The 27,356-nt window shown below is 41.4% G+C and overlaps 1 protein-coding gene across 1 annotated transcript in view; it reads left to right on the top strand.

The window, feature by feature from the left end:
- The first annotated feature begins 298 nt into the window (after window positions 1-298).
- The window catches only part of LOC144506611 (capZ-interacting protein-like), a 69,015-nt gene continuing 41,957 nt past the window's right edge, over window positions 299-27,356 (top strand). Inside the window, exon 1 of the mRNA XM_078232961.1 lies at window positions 299-753. Within this exon, the coding sequence (XP_078089087.1) occupies window positions 748-753 (6 nt within the window). The 5' untranslated portion in view covers window positions 299-747. The remainder of the gene's footprint in view (window positions 754-27,356) is intronic.

Raw genomic sequence — 27,356 nt, 5'->3', positions numbered from 1 at the left:
TAACGCAGGGAAGACCGAATTAACTCCACTGTAAATATTTCATATTAAGTGTATTTTTAAAAAATTATGTATTCCTAACTACAGCGGGTTATACAACATATCTGATATTATCAGGGAAGGTCGAAAACATTTTAAAACTATAATTTATCGCAACTTTATAAAAACACGCAAACTTTTTTATATTTTTATTTACTTAATAGTTGCATTAATCGACTGTTGGCAGAAACTTCGACCAAAATGCACACTTTTTTTTGCTCTCACTCCGCTGCCAAGAGGAACGCCTCGCAAAGAATCTGACATAGACACGCTGGTCAGAGGAACCCAGCGGTTGTCTGTCTATTCCAGAAAGGGTTCTCTAACTGCACCATGACTGCTTAATTCACTGTGTGGTCCACCGACTGGAATGAAAGCCCTGGGTCGCGTTCTAAAACGCAATGTAATGTTTGCAGATTGCGGGAATCTGGGCAGAAGCAAGCTGTTTGGAGTTTGACTCTGGTGCCTACAGCGCGCAGACACCCCCCTCGTGTCTAATGGTAGACCTCGCTAGGTCCAGAGCAGCCTCTGACCACAGAGTTGTGTCATCGGGATGTTTGAAGCTGTGACAGAGTGGCTTAGCATGTGTGTTCTTCCAGAGCGCGACTTTGTGATCTGAGTGGAGAGAACAAGATCGCTATCTCCCTGGGATCAGTTACAGACCGAGATAACTTTGCTTGAGAGATCTCCTTGGGGGGGGGAGGGAGAAGAAAAATGGAGGTAAGGTGAAACTGACAGCAGTAGTGTTGCAAAAAGTCTGTCTGGATATCTGTGTCACTTTCCATTGCCTGGGGGTTGTGTCTGTGCACTGCTTTTTCGGTTTCTTATCAACTCCATTTGCCTTGTTCCTGTCAGTATAGATGCCCGTGTTAAAAGAATGTGACTTCATTTACACTGTAAACCCTTATTTTATTTTAAAACTCTGCTGTGTACAATTTGCAGGCTAGACCATACTTTACAGAGGTTATGTTTAATGGAGCGAAGTAATTAATTGGCGGTGGTTTGGTGAATAGTTAAGAGTTCAGCGAGAAGTTGAGAATCACTATCTTCAATAAGATACTTTGTCCTTTTTACCTCTCTTTGAATTGAACCCGACAATACATTTCTTTGCTTCCGACATTGACCAGGGAGTGTGATGTATACACATGGTGCTTCTGACCTGCCAGGTACAAGTCCTATCATTGTAATCAAAAATACATGGAAATAGCTCGAAATGCGAGTACATCGATAGAGAAAAAATACAGTAAGTATATAGAAAATAAAATCATATGAATGAATATGAAGGAGAATCATTGACAATATTTCCCTTCGGTTTCTCTGGAAATTAGAATGATTTATTTTGCTGCTGAAACGGATATCTTGAGTATATTGTGCCTTCGTATCCAACTTATTTCTCACTCAGTATGTTGGGACGCATCAAAGTTGTGTCTCATCATATTAAATGAGAGACTCCAGCTAAATACGAGCTCTCATTCTGCGTCTATCCTCATTGCTGGAGATGCCGATGTATACTTTCCCCTGTGCTGCTAGGGAGTTATGTGATACCATCCATTGGATAATTCAACCTGTTATTATCAATATTATTGTGCTGCTGGTATGCTACTGTAGAATAATGCAAAACTGCAGAAAGTGTGGGTGTACTTTTTAAACGCTGCTGTTCTCAATGGCTTTAATTGCTCATTTGGTTAAAAGCAACAGGTGGGCTGGTTCTTTTTCAAAAATTATTTCGTAGAATGTGGGCATCGCCGGCTAGGCCAGCATTTATTGCCCAATACTAATTGCTCTTGAGAAGTTGGTGGTGAACTGCCTTTCTGAATCGCTGCAGTCCCTGAGGTGAAGGGACACAGACAGTGCTGTTAGGGAGGGAGTTCCCAAGCTGTACAAAAATGAGGACTGTCTGAGATTCACTCTTTGGCCTATGCTGAATTTGGTGATCTTGGCACAGTCAGCAGATCACTCTTCCAGGCAGGGAGATTAAGAGCAGCCAGGGTTCCCCATTCTTGATTTTTGGTGAGTGACTCCTGCTGGAAAATAAGTGTATGCAGATACTGAGTGATAAAGTTGGACATGTCAGGAATGCTACACATTGATGGCATTGGTTAGATGTGCATGCGAACAATTGCCAATTGGCTGCCGGCACCTTTTTTAAAAAGTTTATTTATTAGTCACAGGTAAGGCTTATATTAACACTGCAAAGAAATTACTGTGAAATTCTTCTAATCGCCACAGTCCGGCACCTGTTCAGGTCAATGCACCTAACCAGCATGTCTTTCGGAATGTGGGAGGAAACCGGAGCACCCGGAGGAAACCCACACCGACGCGGGGAGAATGTGCAAACTCCACACTGACAGTGACCCAAGCCGGGAATTGAATCCGGGGCCCTGGTGCTGTGAAGCAGCAGCGCTAACCACTGTGCCGTCCTGATTTTTAGTGAGTGACTTCTGCTGGAAAATAAGTGTATGCAGACACTGGGTGATAAGGTTGGACATGTCAGGAATGCTACACATTGATGGCATTGGTTAGATGTGCATGAAAACAATGGCCAATTGGCTGCTGGTACCCGTGGAACTGTATTTTTTGATTTGTGAGATGGGGGAATCGTTGGCTAGGCCAACATTTATTGCCCATCCCTAATTGCGCTTGAGAAGATGTTGGTGAAACGCCTTCTGAAACCACTGCACCATGTAGTGCAGGTACACGCACAGCACTATTAGTGAGGGAGTTCCAAGATATGACACTGCGACAGTGAAAGAACGGCAATATAGGTCCAAGTCAGGATGGTGGTGTTCCCATGTATCTGCTGCTCTTGTCCCTTCTAGATGATAGACCTTGTGGGTTTGGAAGGTGCTGTCGAAGGAATGCAGTTGTTGATGTCATCATGAAACACAGGACAAATATTGTCATTCTAACACTTTTTTTTTCCTTCCTCAAAATGACGTGCAGTTTTCAGACATCTGTAACAGTAGAAGCATTTACAAGGCTGTCTCATCAGGCTGTATTACAGTTCAGGAAAATTTTACTTCTTTACCAGGGTGGAGCACCAAACATTTTTGGCTGTGATGAAGGAAGCCTTTGTATATAAACACACACACTTCATTCATCATCAAAATCTAAAAAAAATGCTTCTTATAAAAATCAGGAGATGTCATGCAAACATCGCTCGTATTAAGCTTATTTAATTTTATTGCACATGTCTCAAATGGTAGCAACCACGAGCCTACACACAGAACACATGGGAATATAACTTTTCTACAGTAATAAGATTAGGGTATTCTCTTGCGGCTTCGGTACTGTTTGGTACACAATTGGTTAAAGTAAATCTGTAAATATAGCTAATAATAAATCCAGCCATGTAAGGGAAAGGGAGCAAGGGTAAGGGAAAATAATAGGTGGCAAAAGCTGAAGTTCATTGGTGATTTCTGAGACTGTGGGTGCCGCCTTTAACAAGGTGTGTGCAAGTGATCTAAGTTATGGAGACCGACAGCTCTCTTCATAACTAACTTATCATATTATCACTGAATCACACTGAATAGATATTTGAGGGAGTGGCATTTGTGCTTTTATATATTTGATTTAATTTATTGTCACATGTATTACCATACAGTTAATAGCATTGTTTCTTGTGCGCTATACCACAAGACCGCAAGAAACTACAAAAGGTCGTGAATGTAGCCCAATCCATCACGCAAACCAGCCACCCATCCATTGACTCTGTCTACACTTCCCGCTGCCTCGGCAAAGCAGCCAGCATAATTAAGCACCCCACATACCTCGGACATTCTCTCTTCCACCTTCTTCCATCGGGAAAAAGGTACAAAAGTCTGAGGTCACGTACCAACCGACTCAAGGACAGCTTCTTCCCTGCTGCCATCAGACTTTCGAATGGACCTACCTTGCATTAACTTGATCTTTCTCTTCACCCTAGCTACGACGACAACACTATATTCTGCCACTATATTCTTTCCTTCTCAATGAAAGGTATGCTTTGTCTGTATAGTGCGCACGAAACAATACTTTTCACTGTTTTCTAATACTTCTGACAATAATAAATCAAATCAAGTTATACAGACAAAGCATATCATTCACAGAGAAGGAAAGGAGAGGGTGCAGAATGTAGTGTTACAGTCATAGCTAGGGTGTAGAGAAAGATCAACTTATAATGTCATTGTTAGAGAGTTTAGAAGAGTTAGAATAGAGTTTTAGAAGCATAGAACAAGAGTAGAAGATAGAATTAGAGGATATGCTGGGCACAGCTTGCAAGAAGTCGCTTCATTGCAATGCATGAGAAGTGAATTCCTGACTCCTGTTGTCAAAATTCATCTGAGGCAATTTTCCGTGTTGCCTCAAAGACGATTAGCACATTGTTCACAGAGCACACATTTTAGCACAGGAGTACATTTTAACAACTTCAGGAACATTCCATTATCTCATGCATTTCTTTACTTCACTCTCATAATATTCAGCATTACTGAGCCATTTTGTGATCTCTCTGCAGGTTAGCAAAGCCCATATGATCTGTGGATTTTTCTCTTGAAATAAACTCTCGCGATATATTGATTATTATTTGTATTTTTTTTTAAATGTCTTTGAAATATCCTGGAACCCAAGATATAGATTTTGGTCTTGGCCTGAACCTGTCCTGCTCATCATTAACAAACAGATGTTACACCCACCAAGTACCATATTTCAGGGACTTAACCCCTATTTCAGGCAACTGCCACGGGGCACTGCACAGATTGGCACAGACTATCCCACTGCTTTGTTGCCATTTTGTGCCTGAAAAATGGGCACAACACATGCCAGTTTCTAACCTCATCATGGAAGATCATATGATATTCTGCACAGTAATACCTAAAAAGGGAGTAAAGCACTGTTGATATTACATTTAATACTGTGGCAATGTTATTTAGTTCTGACATGTGATCCTTGTGCACTTCTTGCCAGAAAATGGCAGCAAAAAAATTAGATTCATACGTTGGCTGTCAATGGCGCGAGGCAGAGCATTAGAAACTAGTAGTGGACTGTTATATTGACTGTTGCTTCCATACTAAGATGTCTTAACAGAAGAGTGCAAGAAACAAAATTGTTTGCCAAGGACTATAATCATACAACATTGAGAACCTGAGTATAACAATTAAATGTGAGCCTTAAATTCAAACTCTGAATTAATATCACTTAGTCCAAACATGTGCAGGTTAGGAGGATTGGCCATGCTAAATTGCCTCTGTGTCCCAGTATAGGTTAGATGGATTAGCCATGGGAAATGTGTGGGGTTATGGGATAGGGTGCGATGGCCTGTCAGAGAGTTGGTGCTGACTCGATGGGCTGACTGACCTCTTCTGGACCGCAAGGAATCTATAATTCTGTGAGAACTGGCAAAAGTAAACATTACTAAAGAGTTTTCAGCCTTAAATGTATGGGTGCAGTGCCTTTTGTTGCAGCAGGATAGTGGGGACAGTCTGTGAATGCAGAGAACATAGGAGCTGCAAGGTTCACAGAGCTCTGGATTGATTGCAATACAGATAGATGTTACTGACCAATAAAGGAATAGCACAAAATGATGCTTAACTCCAGAGAAGGTTGTATGTTTCATGACGCACACAAATCTACAGAGTTAAACACCAATATTTACAACCAGTGGCAGTGAAGCTCATCACCTCTCTCAACTTTCAGTCCCCCATAGGGGAGCTAATTGGACTCACTCATTGTTCTTAATGCCCATAACTTATCAGGAACATAAATGGAGCCATGTTTCAATGTTCATGATTGTGCGCAACAGCAGAACCAACTGTGACTTTATCACAGTGATGGGTGGCTTCCCCAAGGTGAAGAGCATCACTGATTGTGTACATGAAGCTATTCATTCAACTATCAACAATCCTCTGGCGTACATAGAGTGGAAGTATTTTAATTTCATCCACTTATAAATACAGTGCAACGTCAACAGAAAATAATGCACATGAATGCAAGCTTCCTGAAGAATATAAATGATTATCTCATTCTGGGCAAATGAAACATTGCACATCTTTTGAAAGAAAAAGGAAGAATGGACTGCTGACTTCTTGGAGACGTGGCGCATGCAGTGTAACCATAACCATGAACAGCTACACATTCCAGGAAAGAACAAATGTAGCAAGGCACATGGAATATAAACACAGATTGCAAGAGCTTTTACAAACCTATAAGAAGCGAGAAGCTAAAGTAGACATTGGTCCCTTAGAAGCAGAGACAGGAGAAATTATCATGGGGAATGAGGAAATGGCAGAGGCATTGAACAAATATTTTGTGTCTGGCTTCACAGTTGAAGACACAAGTTGCACACCAGAACTGGAGGGTAACTGATTAGATGGTGTGAATGAGGAACTTAAGATAATTATCAGCAGAGAAAATACATTGGAGAATCGTGAGGGATTAAGATCCAACTAAGATTGAGAAAGACATATATTTGGTCTCTTAGGGAATCAAGAGATATTAGAGTGGACAGGAAAGTGGAGTTGAAACTGAACATTAAACATAATCATAGTGAATGGCAGAACAGCTTGATGGCCTACTCTTGTTCCTATAATGTTAGATGTGGTAATAATTTGAACTGTGCTGATAATTTCTCTCTATGTAATGTAGCTCACTTTTTGCTGTGTTAATAAAACAGATAACATATTATGAATCTCAAAGCACAATTATACACATAGGGACTTTAAAATATGGTGTAAATGATAGAATACATGTGTAACTTTGAGTATACTAATTGGCCTGTACCATCTCTTCAGATCTCACACATTTGAGAGGTTGCCCAAAGCAATTGTCATTTCAGAATATATTCAGATAAAATAATCTCTTAAAATATAAACCAGACCAATATATGACCTTGGCAAGCTTAAATCAGCCCAATGTCCTGGCCTTGACCACAATTCCATTGCCTCATGATGGCTTTCTACAACTTGACCTTGATAACTGTGAACCTGCTGCACCTTCATGACCTCTGCCTGGAAATATTGTTCTTGGGCAGCACGGTGGCAGAGTGGTTAGCACTGCTGCCTCACAGCGCCAGGGACCCGGGTTTGATTCCAGCCTTGGGCAACTGTCAGTGTGAAGTTTGTACGTTCTCCTCATGTCTGTGTGGTCTCTGGGTGCTCTGGTTTCCTCCCACAGCCAAAAGATGCGCAGGTTAGGTTGATTGGCCATGCCAAATTTCCCCTTAGTGTCCCAAGATGTATAGGTTAGGGGGATTAGCAGGGCAAAAAATACGTGGGATAACACGGATAGGGTCTGGTTGGGATGTTCTGTTGGAGAGTCACTGCAGATTTGATGGGCCAAAGAGCCTCCTTCTGCACTGCAGGGATTCTTTGATTTATCTTATTCCATTAATATTTGTGCCCACCCCCCCTGAAAATGATCTCTTTGAGTCTAAAGGCTTCAGGCATATGAAGTCATATTTCTGTTCATGGGCTATAGTTATTTGGGGGATGGGTGATTAGTTATAGTCATAGAGATTTACAGCATGGAAACAGGCCCTTCGGCCCAACTTGTCCATGCCGGCCCTTTTTAAAAATTAAGCCACTCCCAATTGCCCGCCTTTGGCCCATATCCCTCTATACCCATCTTACCCACATAACTGTCTAAATGCTTTTTAAAAGACAAAATTGTACCCGTCTCAACTACTACCTCTGGCAGCTTGTTCCAGGCACTCATCACCCTCTGTGTGAAAAATTTGCCCCTCTGGACCCTTTTGTATCTCTCCCCTCTCACCTTAAACCTATGCCCTCTAGTTTTAGACTCCCCTACCTTTGGGAAAATATGTTGACTATCTAGCTGACCATTATTTTATAGACCTCCATAAGATCACCCCTATTAGTTAGTTGGATGAACGAGTGAAATGAAATAGACCAAATGACCTTTGTTATGCATAATCTACCGTTGGAATTGGAATTTGGAATATTATCCCTTCAAAAGGCTGTTCTCATGAACTTCATGGTTTCTTTTGGGTAAGCCAAGGCCCTGTTCCACTGTTCACCCACTAAGTCTTACAACACAGAGAGAGCCCACCTGGACATTCAAGCTTGTGCTGGATTTTTGTAAGAGCTAACCAACTAATCCTCCCTTGGTCTTTCCCTATGGCACTGTAATATTTTCCTTTTCATGCTGAAAGACTTCCTTCTTACTGTAACCATTCTGTGATGTATCTAATTCCCTATTGAAAGTGACTGTTGAATCTACTTCCCCCACCCTTTCAGCAAATGCATGCTTAATCACAGTGGCTCGCTGTATTATAAAATGAATTTCTACTCATCTCCCACTGTTCTTTTCCCAGTGGTCTTACATCTGTACTTCCTGGTAACTGACCAAAAACTATGCATGAAACTTGCCTTTAAACGTAACAGTAGGAGGAAAGTGAGGGTTATTTAACAAAAGAGCTTTTGAAAATTTAGTAAATTTGAGTAAAACTTTTCTTGCATTGTTCTTTAACAAAGACTATTCAACTTATTCTCTATATCTGTCCCTTGCTGCTAATTTACAATATGATTCCATCTCTGCATAATGTTCAAACCATATGCTTTTTGTCATCTTGGCACTGTGTTGGTCTCTGGAGAATGTTTCTGAGTTGCCTTGCCCTACCCAAATTGTTCACCACAATGATATCACACTCCTGCTCCAGTTAAGAAATAGGCTTGTTGGATTTGCTGCTGATTGTTGTGGCACTCCATGGTTGAATGAATTAAGTTTCCATTGTTTATACTGGTGAAAGACTTAGTTAGATAATTGAGAAGTGTACAACTGTGGTTGATTTTCTATCAGTCTATAAATGGAAACAGATTGTATGTATGTATTTGCTTCAGTTGGCAATTTGAATGTGCTGGCCCCTAAAATTTGCAACAAAGGTATTTCTGAAAAGAGAACAAAAATATGCTACAGATTATTTGAACCAACCTGTGAGGTGTGTTTCCTGTCAGCTGATTAGTGACTGATGGCACTCAGTGATTGGTCTGTAACTGAAACATCCTGCTCTCCAATTGCAAGCATGTTGTATCTACTAAACCAAAAGCCTCTCAGGGGAAATGAACATTGATGTGAGTTTCAAACAGATAAAAATTAATTTGTGCCATTGTAGATGTGGCAAATAGGGAAGCTATTGCAGTTTGAAACCTTAATACCGTGGGATTTCTAGCTTTCTTTTGAAATTAGCAACTGATTTCTCCATGTTGCATTGCCCATAATTGTTACACCATTCTGTTGCATCAACTAAAGATGAAGTTGTATAGTTTTTTTTAAGAATGTTTATTTCTTTAACTGCATTGATGTTTTTCTATATGTTTAAGAAATAAGTATTTATATTCTAAACAGGCACATTTTTCCTGTTTGGGAAAAAGCTTACTTCTTAAATGAAATTCTGTTCAAGTTCATTATATTGCTCATAGATGTAATCTACACTGTTCTACTGATGCTTCCTTTTTGAACAATCATTCTCAGGAAAAATGTGGTGAGTATAACATAATCAATGATCATTAAAGTGACCATCATTGCAAGGTTACAATTGTTAAAAATGCTTCCCTGAAAACTGAAGTTGCTTGCTGCCTCTTGATCACTTCCCTTTGCCTGGGGGAGTTATCAGAGCCCAGTTTGCAACAGCCAATTTCTAGCTATCTAGAAGCTGATAGCAAATTGTATGTTCCTTTACTCGTATGTTAAATTCAAGGGTGATATTCAGGTGACATGCATAATAATTAGCTACAAATTTATGTAGTGGCTTCAAAACCCACTTCTGTTAGTTTTTGGGGAATAGATAAAGTAAAATGTAGCACAGTTGAACTCTCTCCACTATATTGCCTTTGTCTATATCAGGAAGGGGTAAAGCATCTGTTAATTTGCCTCTAACTTTCACACCAGTGCCTGGTTGTGCTGGGTGAAGCTGCTAATCTTTTCCTCAGTGCCCTGTATACTTTCTCCAATGTCTTCAAGCTACATCCATCTTTCTCAAAGTAAACACATGCTGCATGTTCATGCAGTCACCTTGCCTTCAATCCAATCAAAACAACTGCATTAATCTGTGTAATGTATTAAGTATAGCTTTCCTGCCTCAGCCTGTCCTCTGAAAGAGAGAGTGACTTGAAATTGTTGGGATTTGTTTTGTGAAACAAGCTCATTTTGAGAATAAATTAATTTGCATTTCAGTGTGTGAATACTGACCGGCCTTATCACCATTCCTGAATTGGGTTATAAAACTGTATTTAACACATTGGTGTATACAGTCCTTATTGTAACAAAACATTTATCAGGTAAAGCTGAGGATTGTATGGAAACTCCATTAAAAAATGGGGGTAGGATTAGGTCGCTTGGCCTTTCGAGCCTGCTACATTATTCAATATGCTCATGGCTGATCTATCTCAACACCATACTCCTGCACTTTTCCCCATACCTCTTGATATCTTTCGAGCCATATAATTCCTTCTTAAATATATTTGGTTACTTGGCCTCTGTAACCTTTTGTCATAGAGAATGCCACAGGTTTGCACCCTATGAGTGAAGAGGTTCCTCTTCATCTCAATCCTAAATGGCCTACCCCATATCCTGAGGCTGTGACTCCTTATTCTAGACCCTCCAGCCACAGGAAACATCATCCCTGCATCCACTCTGTTCAGCCCTATCAGAATTTTATACTTTTCAATGAGATTCCATCTCGTTCTTCTGAACTCCAGGTGAATACAGGCCCACTTGACCCAATCTTTCCTCATACAACAATCCTGCCATCCCAGAAATCAGTCTGGTGAAGTTTTGTTGCACTCCCTCTATGGCAAGTATAGTTTTTCCTAGATAAGGAGACCAAAACTGCTCACAATACACCAGGTGTGGTCTCACCATGACCCTGTAAACTTCAGTAAGACATCCTTGCTCCTTTACTCAAGTCCTCTTGCACAATGGTTAGCACTGCTGCCTCACAGTGCCAGTGATCTGGATTCGATTCCCAGCTTGGGTCACTATCTGTGCGGTGTTTGTACGTTCTCCCCCTGTCTGCGTGGGTTTCCTCTGAGTGCACCTATTTCCTTCCACAGCTATGAAAGACATGCTGGTTAGGTGCATTGGCCATGCTAAATTTTCCCTCAGTGTACCCGAACAGGCGCTGGAGTGTTGCGACTGGGGGATTTCACAGTAATTTCATTGCAGTGTTAATGTAAACCTACTTGTGACGTTAATAAATAAACTTTAACGGCCAATATACCTTCCTATCTGCTTGCTGTACCTGCATGCTTACTGTCAGCAATGGGTACAAGGACACCCAGGTCCCTTTGTACATCAGAAGTTCCCAACCTAGCAGCATTTAAGTAATATGCTACCATTCTGCTTCTCTGTCCGAATTGGATGACGTCATATTTATCCACTGCATGTCATGTATTTTCCCACTTGCTCAACTTGTCCAAATCACCTTGAAGCCTCTTAACATCCTCCTCATCACTCACCTTCCCATCAAGTTTCATGCCATCAGCAAACTTGAAAATATTATTTTTAGTTCCCTCATCCAAGTCATTGATATATCTTGTGACGAGCTGGGGCCTAAGCATTGGTCCCTGCAGGACCCAACTAGTTACTGCCTGCCACTTTGGAAAAGACCCATTATTCCTACTCTCAGTTTCCACATGCAGTGGATGTATTGCCAGATGAAGGAAATTGCAGCAAGGGAACTTTGGTTAGGTGAGTTGGGCGTGCCAACCAGTGATCCCAAGATAAAGTATTCTTGTAAATGTATCGGTCAGCTCCAAGTAACAATGAGGAAACAAGGTTGAGGCTGAATCAAGGAGCTATTACTGACTGGTGCAGCTTGGTGCAAAATAATCTGTAGGTGAAGCCCGAAAGAAGAGCAGTAGAAGTGAAGATAACAACTGTTCTCAACTTTGTTCAACTCAGCATGTTTTTCAAGCATCTGTGGCTCTATATATTGGATTAACTATCTCCATTTTGAAAGGAAGTGGTATCACATTGCTTAAAAAAAGTTATGAGGCAATGCCCACATTTGCTTATTTGAAATTTGCGACATCCTTCAAGTTTTGAAGTTTTATTGTATGATTAATACTTAAATAGTGACCTATTTTGATGTTGTTCCAATTAGTTCCAATGAAGTTTTGTGATGCTTCAAATCAGATGTGCTGTGATGTTAGTATATTGAAGTTATGGAACTAATTTATCTTCCTTTATCAAAATAATTATTCAGATACATAAAAGGAAGCTTGAACTAGTTGTACTTCTTGTTTAGAGTTGTTCCTTCTTAGGTCATTCATTGTTTGCCCCATTCTTTCAGCTAAAGGAAGAATGTAGGCTACACATTCTACCACTCCATGACTTAAATTTTTGCTAGACAGACTTGATCTTAATTTCTTTTTCTCCATGCTCTGAAATGGAGTGCTCTGCTGCTGAGCAATGCAGCAAATCCTTATCACTCAAGGATTAAGACATGGGGTGTGAAGTTGGTTCTCTTAGTGTCACTTGAGGATCAAATGGCGTCCAAGGCACATGCTTCTGCAATAAATAGTGGTGCTGACGTTTACTGCTCAACCCTCCAGCTGGTGTCCTCTTTTAACCTTACACCACTGAAAACAAGCTATGCCCACCAATTGGCCATGCTCCAAATGAAATTAATAACCATGGCAAGTTTCCACTAATTGCATCTGTTTCGAGGAGCATCTTAAACTGAAGCTGAGTTTTTGAGATGCAGGGGTACTAATATATTTTTTGAGCTTTTACCGATGAAGGGACATGGTCGTGTTTTTATAGCAAAGCTTAAAAGTTCTCTTTTTTTCAGATGGCACTGTAGGAACTGGTCATTTGTTAAAGGGAGATTGGATATCCGGTAGAGAAATGTTGAAGTTGACACCAATGTGTCGGTGTTTTTTTTAAGAAGTAATTTTCAGTAGTTATAGTCTTCACAGGTACTGGACAGACACTGATTTAACATGTTTTTTTGTGATAAATGCATTTTTGGATGTACACCAGGTTTAAAGTACCGTTTTTCAAAAGAAATTAAAAGCTATTGTGCTGCTTCGTGGCAACAGTACATTTGGTGAAATGCAAATGAGTTTCAGCAGAAACACAAGCAAAAACACTTCTGAAAGCTAGTGCAGGTTGCACCCAGATTGACATTGTACCCAAAATCAGAAACTTGCCTGGTGCTTATATGGTGATTGAAGCTGTTTAGATTCTCACCAAACCAAAATAACCTTACACTACTCTTCTATAATCCATGTTTGAAGGCACACTTTATCATTTTTTACAGTTGATATCACAATGCTAATCTTGGGCATCAGAGATCTCTGGCTTGATGAAGTGTCTTGTTTATCAATCACTATAAAATTCAATATTAGACAAGGGATGAGATTGCAGAGCCTTTGGCTTTGATCTTTGGGTCCTCGCTGTCCACAGGGATGGTGCCAGAGGACTGGAGAATGGCGAATGTTGTTCCTCTGTTTAAGAAAGGGAATAGAAATGACCCTGGTAATTATAGACCGGTTAGTCTTACTTCGGTGGTTGGTAAATTGATGGAAAAGGTCCTTAGGGATGGGATTTACGACCATTTAGAAAGATGCGGATTAATCCGGGATAGTCAGCACGGATTCGTGAAGGGCAAGTCGTGCCTCACAAATTTGATAGAATTTTTTGAGGAGGTAACTAACTGTGTTGATGAAGGTAGGGCAGTTGATGTCATATACATGGATTTTAGTAAGGCGTTTGATAAGGTCCCCCATGGTCGGCTTGTGATGAAAGTGAGGAGGTGTGGGATAGAGGGAAAGTTGGCCGATTGGATAGGTAACTGGCTATCTGATCGAAGACAGGGTGGTGGTGGATGGAAAATTTTCGGACTGGAGGCAAGTTGCTAGCGGAGTGCCACAGGGATCAGTGCTTGGTCCTCTGCTCTTCGTGATTTTTATTAATGACTTAGAGGAGGGGGCTGAAGGGTGGATCAGTAAATTTGCTGATGAGACGAAGATTGGTGGAGTAGTGGATGAGGTGGAGGGCTGTTGTAGGCTGCAAAGAGACATAGATAGGATGCAAAGCTGGGCTGAAAAATGGCAAATGGAGTTTAACCCTGATAAATGTGAGGTGATTCATTTTGGTAGGACTAATTTAAATGTGGATTACAGGGTCAAAGGTAAGGTTCTGAAGACTGTGGAGGAACAGAGAGATCTTGGGGTCCATATCCACAGATCTCTAAAGGTTGCCACTCAAGTGGATAGAGCTGTGAAGAAGGCCTATAGTGTGTTAGCTTTTATTAACAGGGGGTTGGAGTTTAAGAGCCGTGGGGTTATGCTGCAACTGTACAGGACCTTGGTGAGACCACATTTGGAATATTGTGTGCAGTTCTGGTCACCTCACTATAAGAAGGATGTGGAAGCGCTGGAAAGAGTGCAGAGGAGATTTACCAGGATGCTGCCTGGTTTGGAGGGTAGGTCTTATGAGGAAAGGTTGAGAGAGCTCGGGCTGTTCTCTCTGGAGCGGAGGAGGCTGAGGGGAGACTTAATAGAGGTTTATAAAATGATGAAGGGGATAGATAGAGTGAACGTTCAAAGACTATTTCCTCGGGTGGATGGAGCTATTACAAGGGGGCATAACTATAGGGTTCATGATGGGAGATATAGGAAGGATATCAGAGGTAGGTTCTTTACGCAGAGAGTGGTTGGGGTGTGGAATGGACTGCCTGCAGTGATAGTGGAGTCAGACACTTTAGGAACATTTAAGCGGTTATTGGATAGGCACATGGAGCACACCAGGATGATAGGGAGTGGGATAGCTTGATCTTGGTTTCAGATAAAGCTCGGCACAACATCGTGGGCCGAAGGGCCTGTTCTGTGCTGTACTGTTCTATATTCTATATTATGTTTATTATTTGATATAAATGACTATTGCAGAAGAGCTACATTCTAATATTACAACATTTGACACTGGTCTATTAATGGATGTGCTCTGTTGGAATCTCAATCGACAAGGAGCAGTTAATTGGAGTTTAAGAAAAAATATGATATGTTTCCGACTGCTGCTAATCTGTTCCAGGATTTGTTTTTTTTTTCTCTCCAAGTCTTTCACCTCCATGTAGCCTTGTTTAGCTGAGAGCGTGGGAGAGCTTTCTGCAAAACATGTGTGGTTCAGATTCAACATATCTCTACTGTACACTCAATTTCCCTTTAACAAATTCCCAGTTCCTCCATTACTAGCTAAAAATAGAGTGGTTTTATTCTTTCCCATTGAAAACATGTAACATGGGTACCATCATTTTGTCCTTGATGTGGTTTCAATCATTTAAATGATTACTTCACATCAAAAGATTAAAGCTACATAACATGTATATAAATTATTTGTCAGAGATTGGTCCATAAGAATAAAAAATCTTACTACAACTCCACACAGCATTGGTGTGGCCACAATGAAGTTTTGGCCTCCTTACCTAAGGAAGGATATTCTTACCCAAGAGGGAGTGCAACAGAGGTTCACTAGACTTGTTCCTGGGTTGAAGCAATTGTCCTATGCTTGAGCAGATTTAGACTTAGACTCGGTTCCTTTGCTCCTATGTGGAATAATGGGCAACAAGACTCCATCACTGGCTCTAGGCCATCGCAATTTATTTTGTTCCAACCTAGGTGGTGTCCTGCTCTTGAATGTCTTTCTATAATGTAATTCACCAGCTCTTCTTTGGTCAGCTCTATCTTCGATTTCTGCTGGTAGGGCATACGTCTAAGAGGTGAAATGCATATCCACGAGTCTCAGTTGTCTTTCTATCACTATGTCCTCCAGGCATCTCTGTATCACTTAATCTTTGCTGTTGTTTTTCCATGTGCTGCCCAGGTTATTAGGTGGGCAGTGCTAGTGGAAGACATCCAACTTGTGACACCACTGCTGTTCTCCTCCATGTCTCATTGGCATAGATTGCAATTGGCACTATGAACATTTAGAGTTCCCCCCTGCCCCCTCCTCAGCCCCTGTACTTGGGTGTTGCTTTCTGGGTGGGAGAAGTAGTCAAGGTCTTCAATGTTCTGTTGGCTGATGGTGATGGAAAGAAGGACATTGTTGCCATCCAGTCACCACTCTCTTGGTCTTCTCGCAGCTGACGCATAGACCACAACTTGGCACCACAACTCTCAAGATTGCTGGCATCACTTGGAGCGCAAATGGTTATTTGGCCAGCAAAGCGATATCATTTATGAAATCCAGTTCATCATCTGGTCATCATAGAAATCATAGAAACCCTACAGTGCAGAAGGAGGCCATTCGGCCCATCGAGTCTGCACCGACCACAATCCCACCCAGGCCCTACCCCCACATATTTTACCCACTAATCCCTCTAACCTCCGCATTTTAGGATTCTAAGGGGCAATTTTTAACCTGGCCAATCAACCTAACCTACACATCTTTGGACTGTGGGAGGAAACCGGAGCACCCGGAGGAAACCCACGCAGACACGAGGAGAAGGTGCAAACTCCACACAGACAGTGACCCGAGCCGGGAATCGAACCCGGGACCCTGGAGCTGTGAAGCAGCAGTGCTAACCACTGCGCTACCGTGGTCATGTTGGTACAGGATATCAAAATCTGCATCCAGTATTACCATCCTCCAAGGTGAAATCAATAACCAAGAGGAAAAGAAATGGGGAGAGTATGCAGCCTTGCCGTACTCCTGTGATGATGTTCTCATAGAATCCCTACAGTTCAGAAGGAGGCCATTCGGCCCATCGAGTCTGCACCGACCACAGTCCCACCCAGGCCCCACACGCCAACCCCACACATTTACCCTGCTAATCCCTCTGACACTAAGGGACAATTTAGCATGGCCAATCAATCTAACCTGCACATCTTTGGATTGTACGAGGAAACCGGAGCACCCAGAGGAAACCCATGTAGACACGGAGAGAACATACAGACTCCACACAAGACAGTGACCTGAGGCTGGAATTGAACCCAGGTTCCTGGCGCTGTGAGGCAGCAGTGTTAACCACTGTGCCACCGTGCTGCCCCTGGCTGCCACGTTTTCTTAATCTCGCCAGGAAAGCAGGATGTAGTAATCTTGAAGGGGCACGTTGTATCCTGCTTTCGAGGCCTGAACCTCGGTCGGTAATCATGTTTTCTCAGCTTCAATCACAGAGATCTCGATGAAGCTGGAAAGAATCTGAAAGCTGTGTGAATGTGGCTTGCCCTGTTTTATCCTGCTATCCTGTAGGTGAATCTGATGGATCCTTAAGGCTGTCTGACAATCCCACTTAGCCTCTCTAAACTCTGTGGTTGGCACTGAGGTTGCCAATAATTTGGAGTCATAATCTGCAGTTCATTGCTTATTCTGGACTTATTGTTGTTACACTCCTTTTTTGATTTTGTGATTTTTATTTATCATGTTGACAGGGTGATCTAGTATACGAGCATTGAGACTAAGTTTGCCTGTTCTCCTTTGAAAACCAGGGAAATTCATTTGCTTATTATGGAAGGCATTGCTCAATGTGTTCCTTTAATTACTCCCAAAGTTTAAGACACATATTTGATCCTACAATATCACTTTTTTTTTTGTTCTAAACCTATTCTGGATAAATAAGCCCAGTATTTTAAATTTCATTTTTTTTATAGGCAAGATTTTATTTTTTCAGTTAGTCCAAAGATGTGCGGGTTAGGTTGATTGGCCATGCTAAAAATTGCCCCTTAGTGTCCCGGTATGCGTAGGTTAGAGGGATTAGTGGGTAAATATGTAGGGGTCTGGGTGGGATTGTGGTCGGTGCAGACTCGATGGGCCGAATGGCCTCTTTCTGCACTGTAGGGTTTCTATGATTTCTAACGCGAAGCTTCGATTCCTGTGACACAATGCTGAAATACACATTTAATTCAGTTGCTCGCAACAAAATGACTATCACACTAAAAATATAGCTACTAATTTCAACAAATATACTTAGATTTGTGAGTACTCTAACAACTAATATAATTGCTGTAGATTTCTGAGGCCATCCACTCCTGTCTGTTTTTACATTGGAGGCAATGTGGGAGATTTAATTAGAATTCTCTTTTACCGAGAATGAGTGTTCCAAAAGATAGTGTGAACATAGCTTGTCCTTTACTAAGATTGTACTATTACTTGTGATAGATACTCATTTCATGAAGCTTATACAAATTTCAATGCATAGAATTTTTTTTTTCAATCAACCTATCACTGACTTCCTGTTCCATGTGTACAACACATCTGATAACCTCTTGTGTTCACCAAATGTGAATCAGCTCTGTACTTAAAGTGCTATCAGTATTTTAACTTTTCTTCTTGTTAGCAAACCACCCACAACTGCAAATGTTAATGTTTCTTTCCCGCTATTCTATTCAAGCCATTAACCCAACATGGACCAGGCATCTGTGTGGCTGCTAAACCACTCAATAGATTTGTGGAGCTTCTCAAGCGATTTGACCAGAGGTTTTTGATCATGTTAGCTGATCATTTCCATGCAGATCCCATGTGACGCAAATAAATTAGCTCCTGTCTGGGCTTGATTAACTCGCCCTTGAGGAATGTTACAAACTTTAAAAAAATTCATTCATGGGACACACTGGCTGACGAGCATTTATTGCCCATTCCTAGTTGCCTGAGGGCAGTTGAGTCAGCCACATTGCTGTGGCTCTGGAGTCACATGCAGACCAGACCAGATATGGATAGAACATAGAAAGCCACAGCACAAACAGGCCCTTCGGTCCACAAGTTGCGCCGATCACATCCCCACCTCTAGGCCTATCTATAGCCCTCAATCCCATTAAATCCCATGTACTCATCCAGAAGTCTCTTAAAAGACCCCAACGAGTTTGCCTCCACCACCACCGACGTCAACCGATTCCACTCACCCACCACCCTCTGAGTGAAAAACTTACCCCTGACATCTCCTCTGTACCTACCCCCCAGCACCTTAAACCTGTGTCCTCTCGTAGCAACCATTTCAGCCCTTGGAAATAGCCTCTGAGAGTCTACCCTATCCAGACCTCTCAACATCTTGTAAACCTCTATCAGGTCACCTCTCATCCTTCGTCTCTCCAGGGAGAAGAGACCAAGCTCCCTCAACCTATCCTCATAAGGCATGCCCCCCAATCCAGGCAACATCCTTGTAAATCTCCTCTGCACCCTTTCAATGGCTTCAACATCTTTCCTGTAATGAGGTGACCAGAACTGCGCGCAGTACTCCAAGTGGGGTCTAACCAGGGTCCTATAAAGCTGCAGCATTATCTCCCGACTCCTGGCAGAGTCGGGAGATGGCAGATATCCTTCCCTAAAGGACTTTAGTGAACCAGATGGGGTTTTCCGACAATCGACAATGGTTTCCTGTTCATCAGTAGATTCTTAATTCCAGATATTTTTTATTGAATTCAAATTCCACCTTCTGCCGTGGCGGGATTCGAACCCGGGTCCACAGAATATTAGCTGAGTTTCTGGATGAATAGTTTAGCGATAATGCCACTAGGCCATCGCCTCCCCTTAATGTTACTATGGGAGATGCTCAGAATATTGCATCCTTTACAGGAAAGGAAATCTCCTGTAATAATTCAAATTATATCTCTGAAGGAGCTGATGATACTATTGTTCTGGTATTGATATGAATTTGTAATATACTGCAGGTGAATAGGTGATCGGTACAACTACAGTACCAATATATTTGGGGCAGCACAATGGTTAGCACTGCTACCTCACAGAGCAAGGGACTTGGGTTCGAATCCTGGCTCGGGTCACTGTCTGTGTGGAGTCTGCACGTTCTACCCGTATCTGCGTGGGTTTCCTCCGGGTGCTCCGGTTTCCTCCCACAGTCTGAAAGATGTGCTGCATTGACCCAAACAGGTGCTGGAATGTGGCAACTAGGGGATTTTCACAGTAACTTCATTGCAGTGTTAATGTAAGCCTTACTTGTGACTAATAAATAAACTTTAACTTTTTCAGGATTGGGATTCTGGGGAGCCAACCTTCTGTGTTGTTATCTACTTCAATCTTTTACTTCCTTCCAGTGCTCCAAATTTACTGTGTGTTGGGGTCAGCAGACAGCTAAATCATTTATAAAAGGGAGGCTAGTAGTATCATGAGTTTAAATTTAATAATAGTTGACATAGAGTTTTGTTTTCATGTTTCTAGAGTTCCTCTGCCTTTTTCTGCACCCAGTTAACAGAGGAAGAGTATTGATTTGTTCCATAATATCTCCTTCGACCTCCTTACTTGGGGCTTACCTTGAATAGGTAGCCTGTTGCTATCATTGGCAGCATACTTGAAACAAATATGTAATGATCATGTAACAGTGTTTTCAAACCAATTTGTCTCTTCACTGTCAGAAGGCCAGAACCTTGCCACTCCAATGACTGTAGACTCACAACTGAGTCAATTTCTAATTATTTGTTATTTTTATGAAATGGATACTTCGACAAGATAATGAGGCTATAGTGGACTGGAAATTTATACGATTGGAGTTCAGAGTGCTGACAGTAGCAAACAGGCCACCCAACACGTTTGTAATTTAGCGAAGGCACAATTTGTGACTGTGAAACTAGGTTTCAAGCATGGATGTCTATATGGGAATCCAGCGTTATGGGGAACAGGAAGGAAAGTGGAGTTAAACCCATTGAATGGTGGTGGCGCAAGCTCGAGAGGCCAAAAGATCCACTCCTGCACCTGTTTTCTAGGTTTGTGCCTGCTGCCAGGTGAAGTGCAGCACAAAAATATCCATTCTTGTTTACCATCAATGACTCAGTTGAAACCATTTCCTGAAATGAATATCTGTTCTGATCTGCTCACATTTGAGAGAAGACTTCCTCTGACATTACAAAATCATAACTATCTCTTGTGCTTGGTGGAAATGTTCCAAATTGTGGAGCCTGTGCGTGGACACCATGCAGAAAGAATAACATTTAATGAGCTCTGACTAAGGGTCATCCTGACTCAACGTTGGCTCTATTCTCTCTCCAAAGATGCTGTCAGACCTGCTGAGATTTTCCAGCATTTTCTCTTTTGGGCAGCACAGTGGTTAGCACTGCTACCTCACAGCGCCAGGGACCGGGGTTCAATTCCCGGCTTGGGTCACTGTCTGTGTGGAGTTTGCATGTTCTCCCCGTGTCTGCGTGGGTTTCCTCACGGTGCTCCGGTTTCCTCCCACAGTCTGAAAGACGTGCTGGTTAGGTGCATTGACCCGAACAGGCAAATGGCGTGGCGACTAGGGGAATTTCACAGTAACTTCATTGCAGCGTTTAATGTAAGCTTTACTTGTGATTAATAAATAAACGTTTTTTTATTTCAGATTCCAGCATCCGCAGTATTTTGCTTTCATAATTAGAATAATATTTAAGTCGTCCTTCATCACTTTTTTTTTAAATTCAAAAAAAGTTTGTTTATTATAAGGCACAAGTATGCTTGCATTAACACTGCAATGAAGTTACTGTGAAATTCCCCTAGTCGCCACGCCATTTGCCTGTTCGGGTCAATGCACCTAACCAGCACGTCTTTCAGACTGTGGGAGCGAAGCACCCGGAGGAAACCCACGCAGACACGGGACGAATGTGCAAACTCCACACAGACAGTGACCTGAGGTGGGAATCGAACCCAGGTCCCTGGTGCTGTGAGGCAGCAGTGCTAACCACTGTGCCACCGTGCCGCCCCTATTTCTCAATTTTTCTCCATTTTGTGCATGCCAGTTTCATTTGATACTCTTCCGTAATTTTATCAGTTTATTTCTTTTAGCCCAATGAAAAATTCTGGCTCAAACCAATTTGGCTTTTAATTTTAGTTCAAAATTCTGCTCTACCATTAAATATTGGTCACTTGCTTCCAGCGAGGAATGTCGGAGTTGTTGCTGATGATGAAATATAATTAGGAAAATGTTTATCTCATTGTGCAACAATTAAAAAATACAATCTGACTTTCAGAGAATTGTGAAATTTAGTTTGTAAATTTTAGTAGAAGACAATGTTTTTGAATGTAGCAGCCTTGTTTCCCTTGTTTGTGTGTGTGTAGATTTTTACTGGGATTATTATCTCAGCATGGTGGCTTCCAACGACCTCCAGCCCAAGTTGCAGAGTCTTGTGAAAGAATATTCTAGCCTCTTGCCTCACTTCCACAAATCTATGTCAGAAACTGGATTTGGATCCAGCTGTTCAGCAGGGTGGATACAGCTGTTGGTGTAAAGCAATGGCAGATCCAACAGTATTTGCTTTCCACTCTCTTCAATGTTCTTGTGACATAGAACAGATTCTGGTTTCAAGAGCTAACTTGGACATTCTTCACTAAAATACCACAGAAAGAGATATAAAAGGACCATCTGATCCAACTTTATCCCTGCTATAAAATACAATCCAAACCCAGGGCTTTCCACTGGGAGAGTGGTTTGACTTAGACTGCAGATTTCTATTTCCAACTGGTTTTTTTTTGTTTTCCGTCTAACTGGTCAGAATCAAACTTTTCCCTCCATTTGCCTGGCCAAGAATGGAAGAAGAAATGCGAATGAGGGCACAGGTTTAAAGCAATTGGCAAGAAAAACAAATGACATCATGAGGACAAACATTTTTTTTTAATGCAGTGAGTGTTCAGGATCTGGAATCCATTGCGTGTGAGTGGGTGGAGGCAGCGGATTGAGGCCTCGAGGGGAATTGGATCATTTCTTAAAGAAAATGCTGGGCTTTGGGCAAAGGGGAAGAGGGGAGAGAGAAAGGCAGGGTGAGTGGCACTAACTGAATTGTCCCTTCAGAGGACCAGCACTGACACAGCAGGCTGAATGGCCTCCATCTATGCTGTAACCATTCATTTTATGATTCTGTATATTTGGCAGAAGTGGAATTCCAATTTGTTTTGCTCTGATTCTTAGTCTTGGTCTCCATCTAGAGCACTTCTGGGCTGTCCTAAACATAAACATGTGAAACACTGCCTTTTCACGTGCTGTTTGAACTTCATTGTTAAAAAGTTAAAATGCTTTTCAGCTTGTGAGAATATTGACCTAGCTATGTAAAGTTAAAGGCAAACTGCTTAACTGAATTTTATGTTTCAGTATGATATTTATTGCACAAACAAATGCTCCCAGCTACCAAAATTTATAGGTTGCAAATGCATGAATCAACTATGAAAATAATTATTTACCATGTTTGGAAAATAGCTTCACAAAAGCCATTTTGCCCCATCGTATATGTGCTGTTTTTCTTCAAAGAGTCAGTTAAACCTTGCTATTGGTGTTTTTCTGAGTCTGTGGGTTAACATGTGGCTCATACCTCCCACACAACACATCGGCTAGCAGTAAGGAAGAAACACTAATTTTCCTAATTAGGTGTGGACAAGTGGAACATTGAGCAACTCAACGAACTATGGGAAGGCAAAGATGTATTTACTTAAAGATTGTGCTGTTTTTACTCTTTATTGTTATCTCATAATTATGGCCTCTTATGTTCATGGAAGTTAGTTCATCAAAGAACAAAATTTAAGATCTTGGTAAAATTTAATCAAGGGAAACGTGGTCCAGCTCAGTAGAGATTGTGTTCACATTTACGCTTGCTGCAATAGGTTTGCAAAGGAAGGATAAGATGTCAAAATTTAAGCAGCGCTGTCAGAAGCAGTGGAGATTTGGGAGGAATGTGGGGTTGTGGCTGGTTGCTGCTCCTTCAGCCAAATAATGTTGACTGTTGCAAACCATTTTAATGCTTGGCAGCAAATCATAAACTTGGAGCTGACTAGTCTATTCTGTGACAGTTGAACACTAAAGAATGAATGTTTAAGTGACATCTCATTGATTTAATTCGGGTCTTACAAATACTGACATTTGTGACTGTTGTCCACGATAAGTGATGAACTTGTCACTGGGAATCATTTGAGTGCATGAGCTGTAGATGGGAGAGGTCGGGATGTAGCTGGGACAGATGAGGCTGTCACTAGGGGCCTGATCATGATTATCACCAAACTAATAATTCACATGACATTCATTGGGCCCTTTTTATTTACACACTCTACAACAGGATTGCAGAAATTTTCAATGACTGTCTTAGTTATATGCCTATTTAGCATCTTAAAGTGTGAAATAGCATTATTATAGGTAGGTGGAGATTAACTTATTTGCATTGTTAACACAATTTATATACAATTCAGGAACAAACATGATCATCTCTCCTTGGCTTTCATTCCTTTTTTTTTGCAAAGTGATGGTAACTTGCCTTTTATTTAAGGAAGGATAACATATACCCTTTAATATTTAAAACAGTATTATTTTGCACGAGTCCACTTAGCTTCACTCGGCCCTTGGTTTGAAATGTGTGCGGGTGTGAAAAAGGTTGCCATGCTGATGCTGTCGGTTGCTTGATTGCATGTAGCAGACTTCAAGGATTGGGGTTCATTTTGAGTTTAATAACGTAAGCATCTCAGTGAACACCTATTGATTCATCTTGCTAGAGTTGTGTCACAAAATCAATAGCAGAAAAATTGTGGTGCGTACATAATCTACGCTTAGTTATCAGGTGGAATGGAGAGTTGTCCTGTCGCAAATGAAAGAAAGATTTGCATCTTTTAAAAAAAAAAGTGCTTTTCATGACCACTGGATATCTCAAAGTGCTTTGCAGCCAAAGAAGTAATTTTGAAATGTGGTCACTGCTGTAAGGTAGGAAATGTAGCAGCTAAATTGCATTCAGCAAACGGCCATAAACACAATGTGATGATGAGCAATTGATTTGTTTTTTTGTGATGTTGATTTGAGGGGTAAATATTGGCCAGGATACCAGAGATAACTCCCTTCCTCTTTGAAACTGTGCCTTCAGATCTTTATTATCCACCCAAGTAGACCGACAGGGCCTGGGTTTAATGTCTCACCTGAAAGACAGCACCTCTGACAGTGCAGCACTCCCATCAGTGACGGCTGTGGAAAAAGCCCATCATTAAGATACTTTCACTGACCGTACCTGAATACGGGATGCAGCCGTAAGAGCTTGCCTAATGAGAAGAAAATGAGCTTCATGAAATAATTTTTCTGAGTATGGGTTGCCTGTGGAACTCCTATTCTCTTGGACCCACAGACTTCATCATTCAATAGAGTTGTCTTATGTACTTACTATAAATGCGTTGGTTTCTGTCAGTGAATGGGACTCCACAATCAAAGATTTAAAGTTGAAGCCAGGCCTCCGGTTTTACTGTATTCCTGTAGCACATTTTGACCTTGAATTGAAGAGTTTTGGGGCCTGGATTGTGGGTACGCGTGGAATGGCAGCTGGACTTGAAAGCTGCTTGTGCCTTAGTTCTCATGTACTTGAGTTACTACTTTGAAGCAATAATGTATACCTTATGTTATGTATTTATATTAAATTTATTAGTGTCACAAGTAGGCTTACATTCACACTACAACGCAATTACTGTGAAAATCCCCTAGTCACCACACTCCGGCGCCTGTTCGGATCAATGCACCTAACCAGCACATCTATCAGACTGTGGGAGGAAACCGGAGCACCTGGAGGAAACCCACGCAGACACAGGGAGAATGTGCAGACTCTGGACAGTCAGTGACACAAGGGAATTGAACTCGGTGGTGGTGGGGGGGGGGGGGGGAAGAGCTGGCGCTGTGAAGCAGCAGTGCTAACCACTGTGCCACCATGCCGCCCTGTTGTAAATTAACATATCAATATATAAATCCTGGGCCTAGCAGTATCCCAGAACTGAGGGGTTGTAAACGAAGGCCCAGGAACACATGAAAGAGTGCATTTAATGAGGACTGGATGGAAGCAGGATAGACCCTTAAGCTGCATCACGGATGCAATGATTGCTGAGTTAGGGGTCTAGTTCTAAATGTTGCACAATTACTGATTGTATTTTGGTGCGTTGCTACCCAAATTACATTTATAGTGACACAGATTTTACAAATTAAATATTTGATCCGCTTGAGCTCAAAAGAACCAACCTTCTAGAGCTGCCCTTCTGTTCATCAATGGCGCAGGGACATCAGAGGTTATAAAAGTGCATATAGACCAAAGTTACATGGAAGCATGGCACCAGAATGTGACAGTGTGATTTTATACATAGATAAAAGATGGGGAAAACATAAAGGCAATTATTTTTATTTCAGAGCCCTTTCTAAACATGGACAATTGGAAAATTAATGGACTCCCAACAGTATCAAATAAGATATACTGGTACAAGCTGTCGTTCCTGTTTTGACATCAATGAGCTGAAATCTAAAACTTCTCTTTTATATACGGAAACATCCCCTTTTATCTGCACTGAAACTTCCCTTTTATGTCCTTGGCATTAAGCAATGTTGAACAGCACTGTGGAAGAACAAATTTCACTGACCATTTTTTTTTACACAGACTGAATAAGTTTTTAACTAAAAAAAACCAGAGTTTCGAAACAAAATACAATTTGATTTATTATTGTCACTTGTATTGGGATACAGTGAAAAGTATTGTTTCTTGCGTGCAAACAGAGCATACTGTTCATAGAGAAGGAAACGAGAGAGTGCAGAATATAGTGTTACAGTTATAGCTAGGGTGTAGAGAAAGATCAACTTAATGCGAGGTAGGTCCATTCAAAAGCTTGACGGCAGCAGGGAAGAAGCTGTTCTTGTATCGGTTGGTTACAAAAACAGGAACCAGCGCTATTACTGTGTTATCAAGACAGGAAACTGACATCAGTATCTTCTCCTATGTCTCAGCTGTCTCCATGTTACAGTCAGATTGTCACGTTCGATGGAGCCAGTTCTTATTTCAATGCTGTTTTTTTTTTTGTAAGCAATGTTTTGTGCACACGTGAACATTTGGTCACAGTAAATAATTTAGTACTTGCAGCATTATCAAGACCAGTAATGCAAAATGTTCACCAAAACAAGTGTAAAAAGTGATTGAGAATAAGGTTGCTATGCATCTTTGGTGAAGAGAGGAATATATGTCAGAGTAAAATTCCACTGCTGATTCTGTCCACGTGACGTCTCTAGACAATGATATGAACATTACAGATTTTTAAATTGACTTTTTTCATTGCTTTCTTTTCTCAATTTATTGTAGCCCTGTGAAATATTTGGATATTGGAAGCAACTTTTGATGGATTTGCATTCGGGGTGGCATATCATTTTACTCACTGCACCATGTTAGTTGTGACATCATTATCGTATACAGTGAGAGATAACAATGGATTTCAGGGGAACAAAGAATCATAGAACCCTACAGTCCAGAAGAAGGCCATTCAGCCCATCGAGTCTGCACCGACTCTCTGACAGAGTACCTTACCTAGGCCCCCTCCCCCACCCTATCCCCATAACCCCACACAATTACCATGGCTAATCCACCTAAGCTACACATCTTGGGAAACTAAGGGACATCTTTGGACATAGACCGATAAACATCAAACAAGTG

This window comes from Mustelus asterias, chromosome 17, assembly GCF_964213995.1.
Source record: "Mustelus asterias chromosome 17, sMusAst1.hap1.1, whole genome shotgun sequence".
NCBI classification, from domain to species: Eukaryota; Metazoa; Chordata; class Chondrichthyes; order Carcharhiniformes; family Triakidae; genus Mustelus; species Mustelus asterias.
This window is presented reverse-complemented; position numbering and strand designations above follow the sequence as displayed.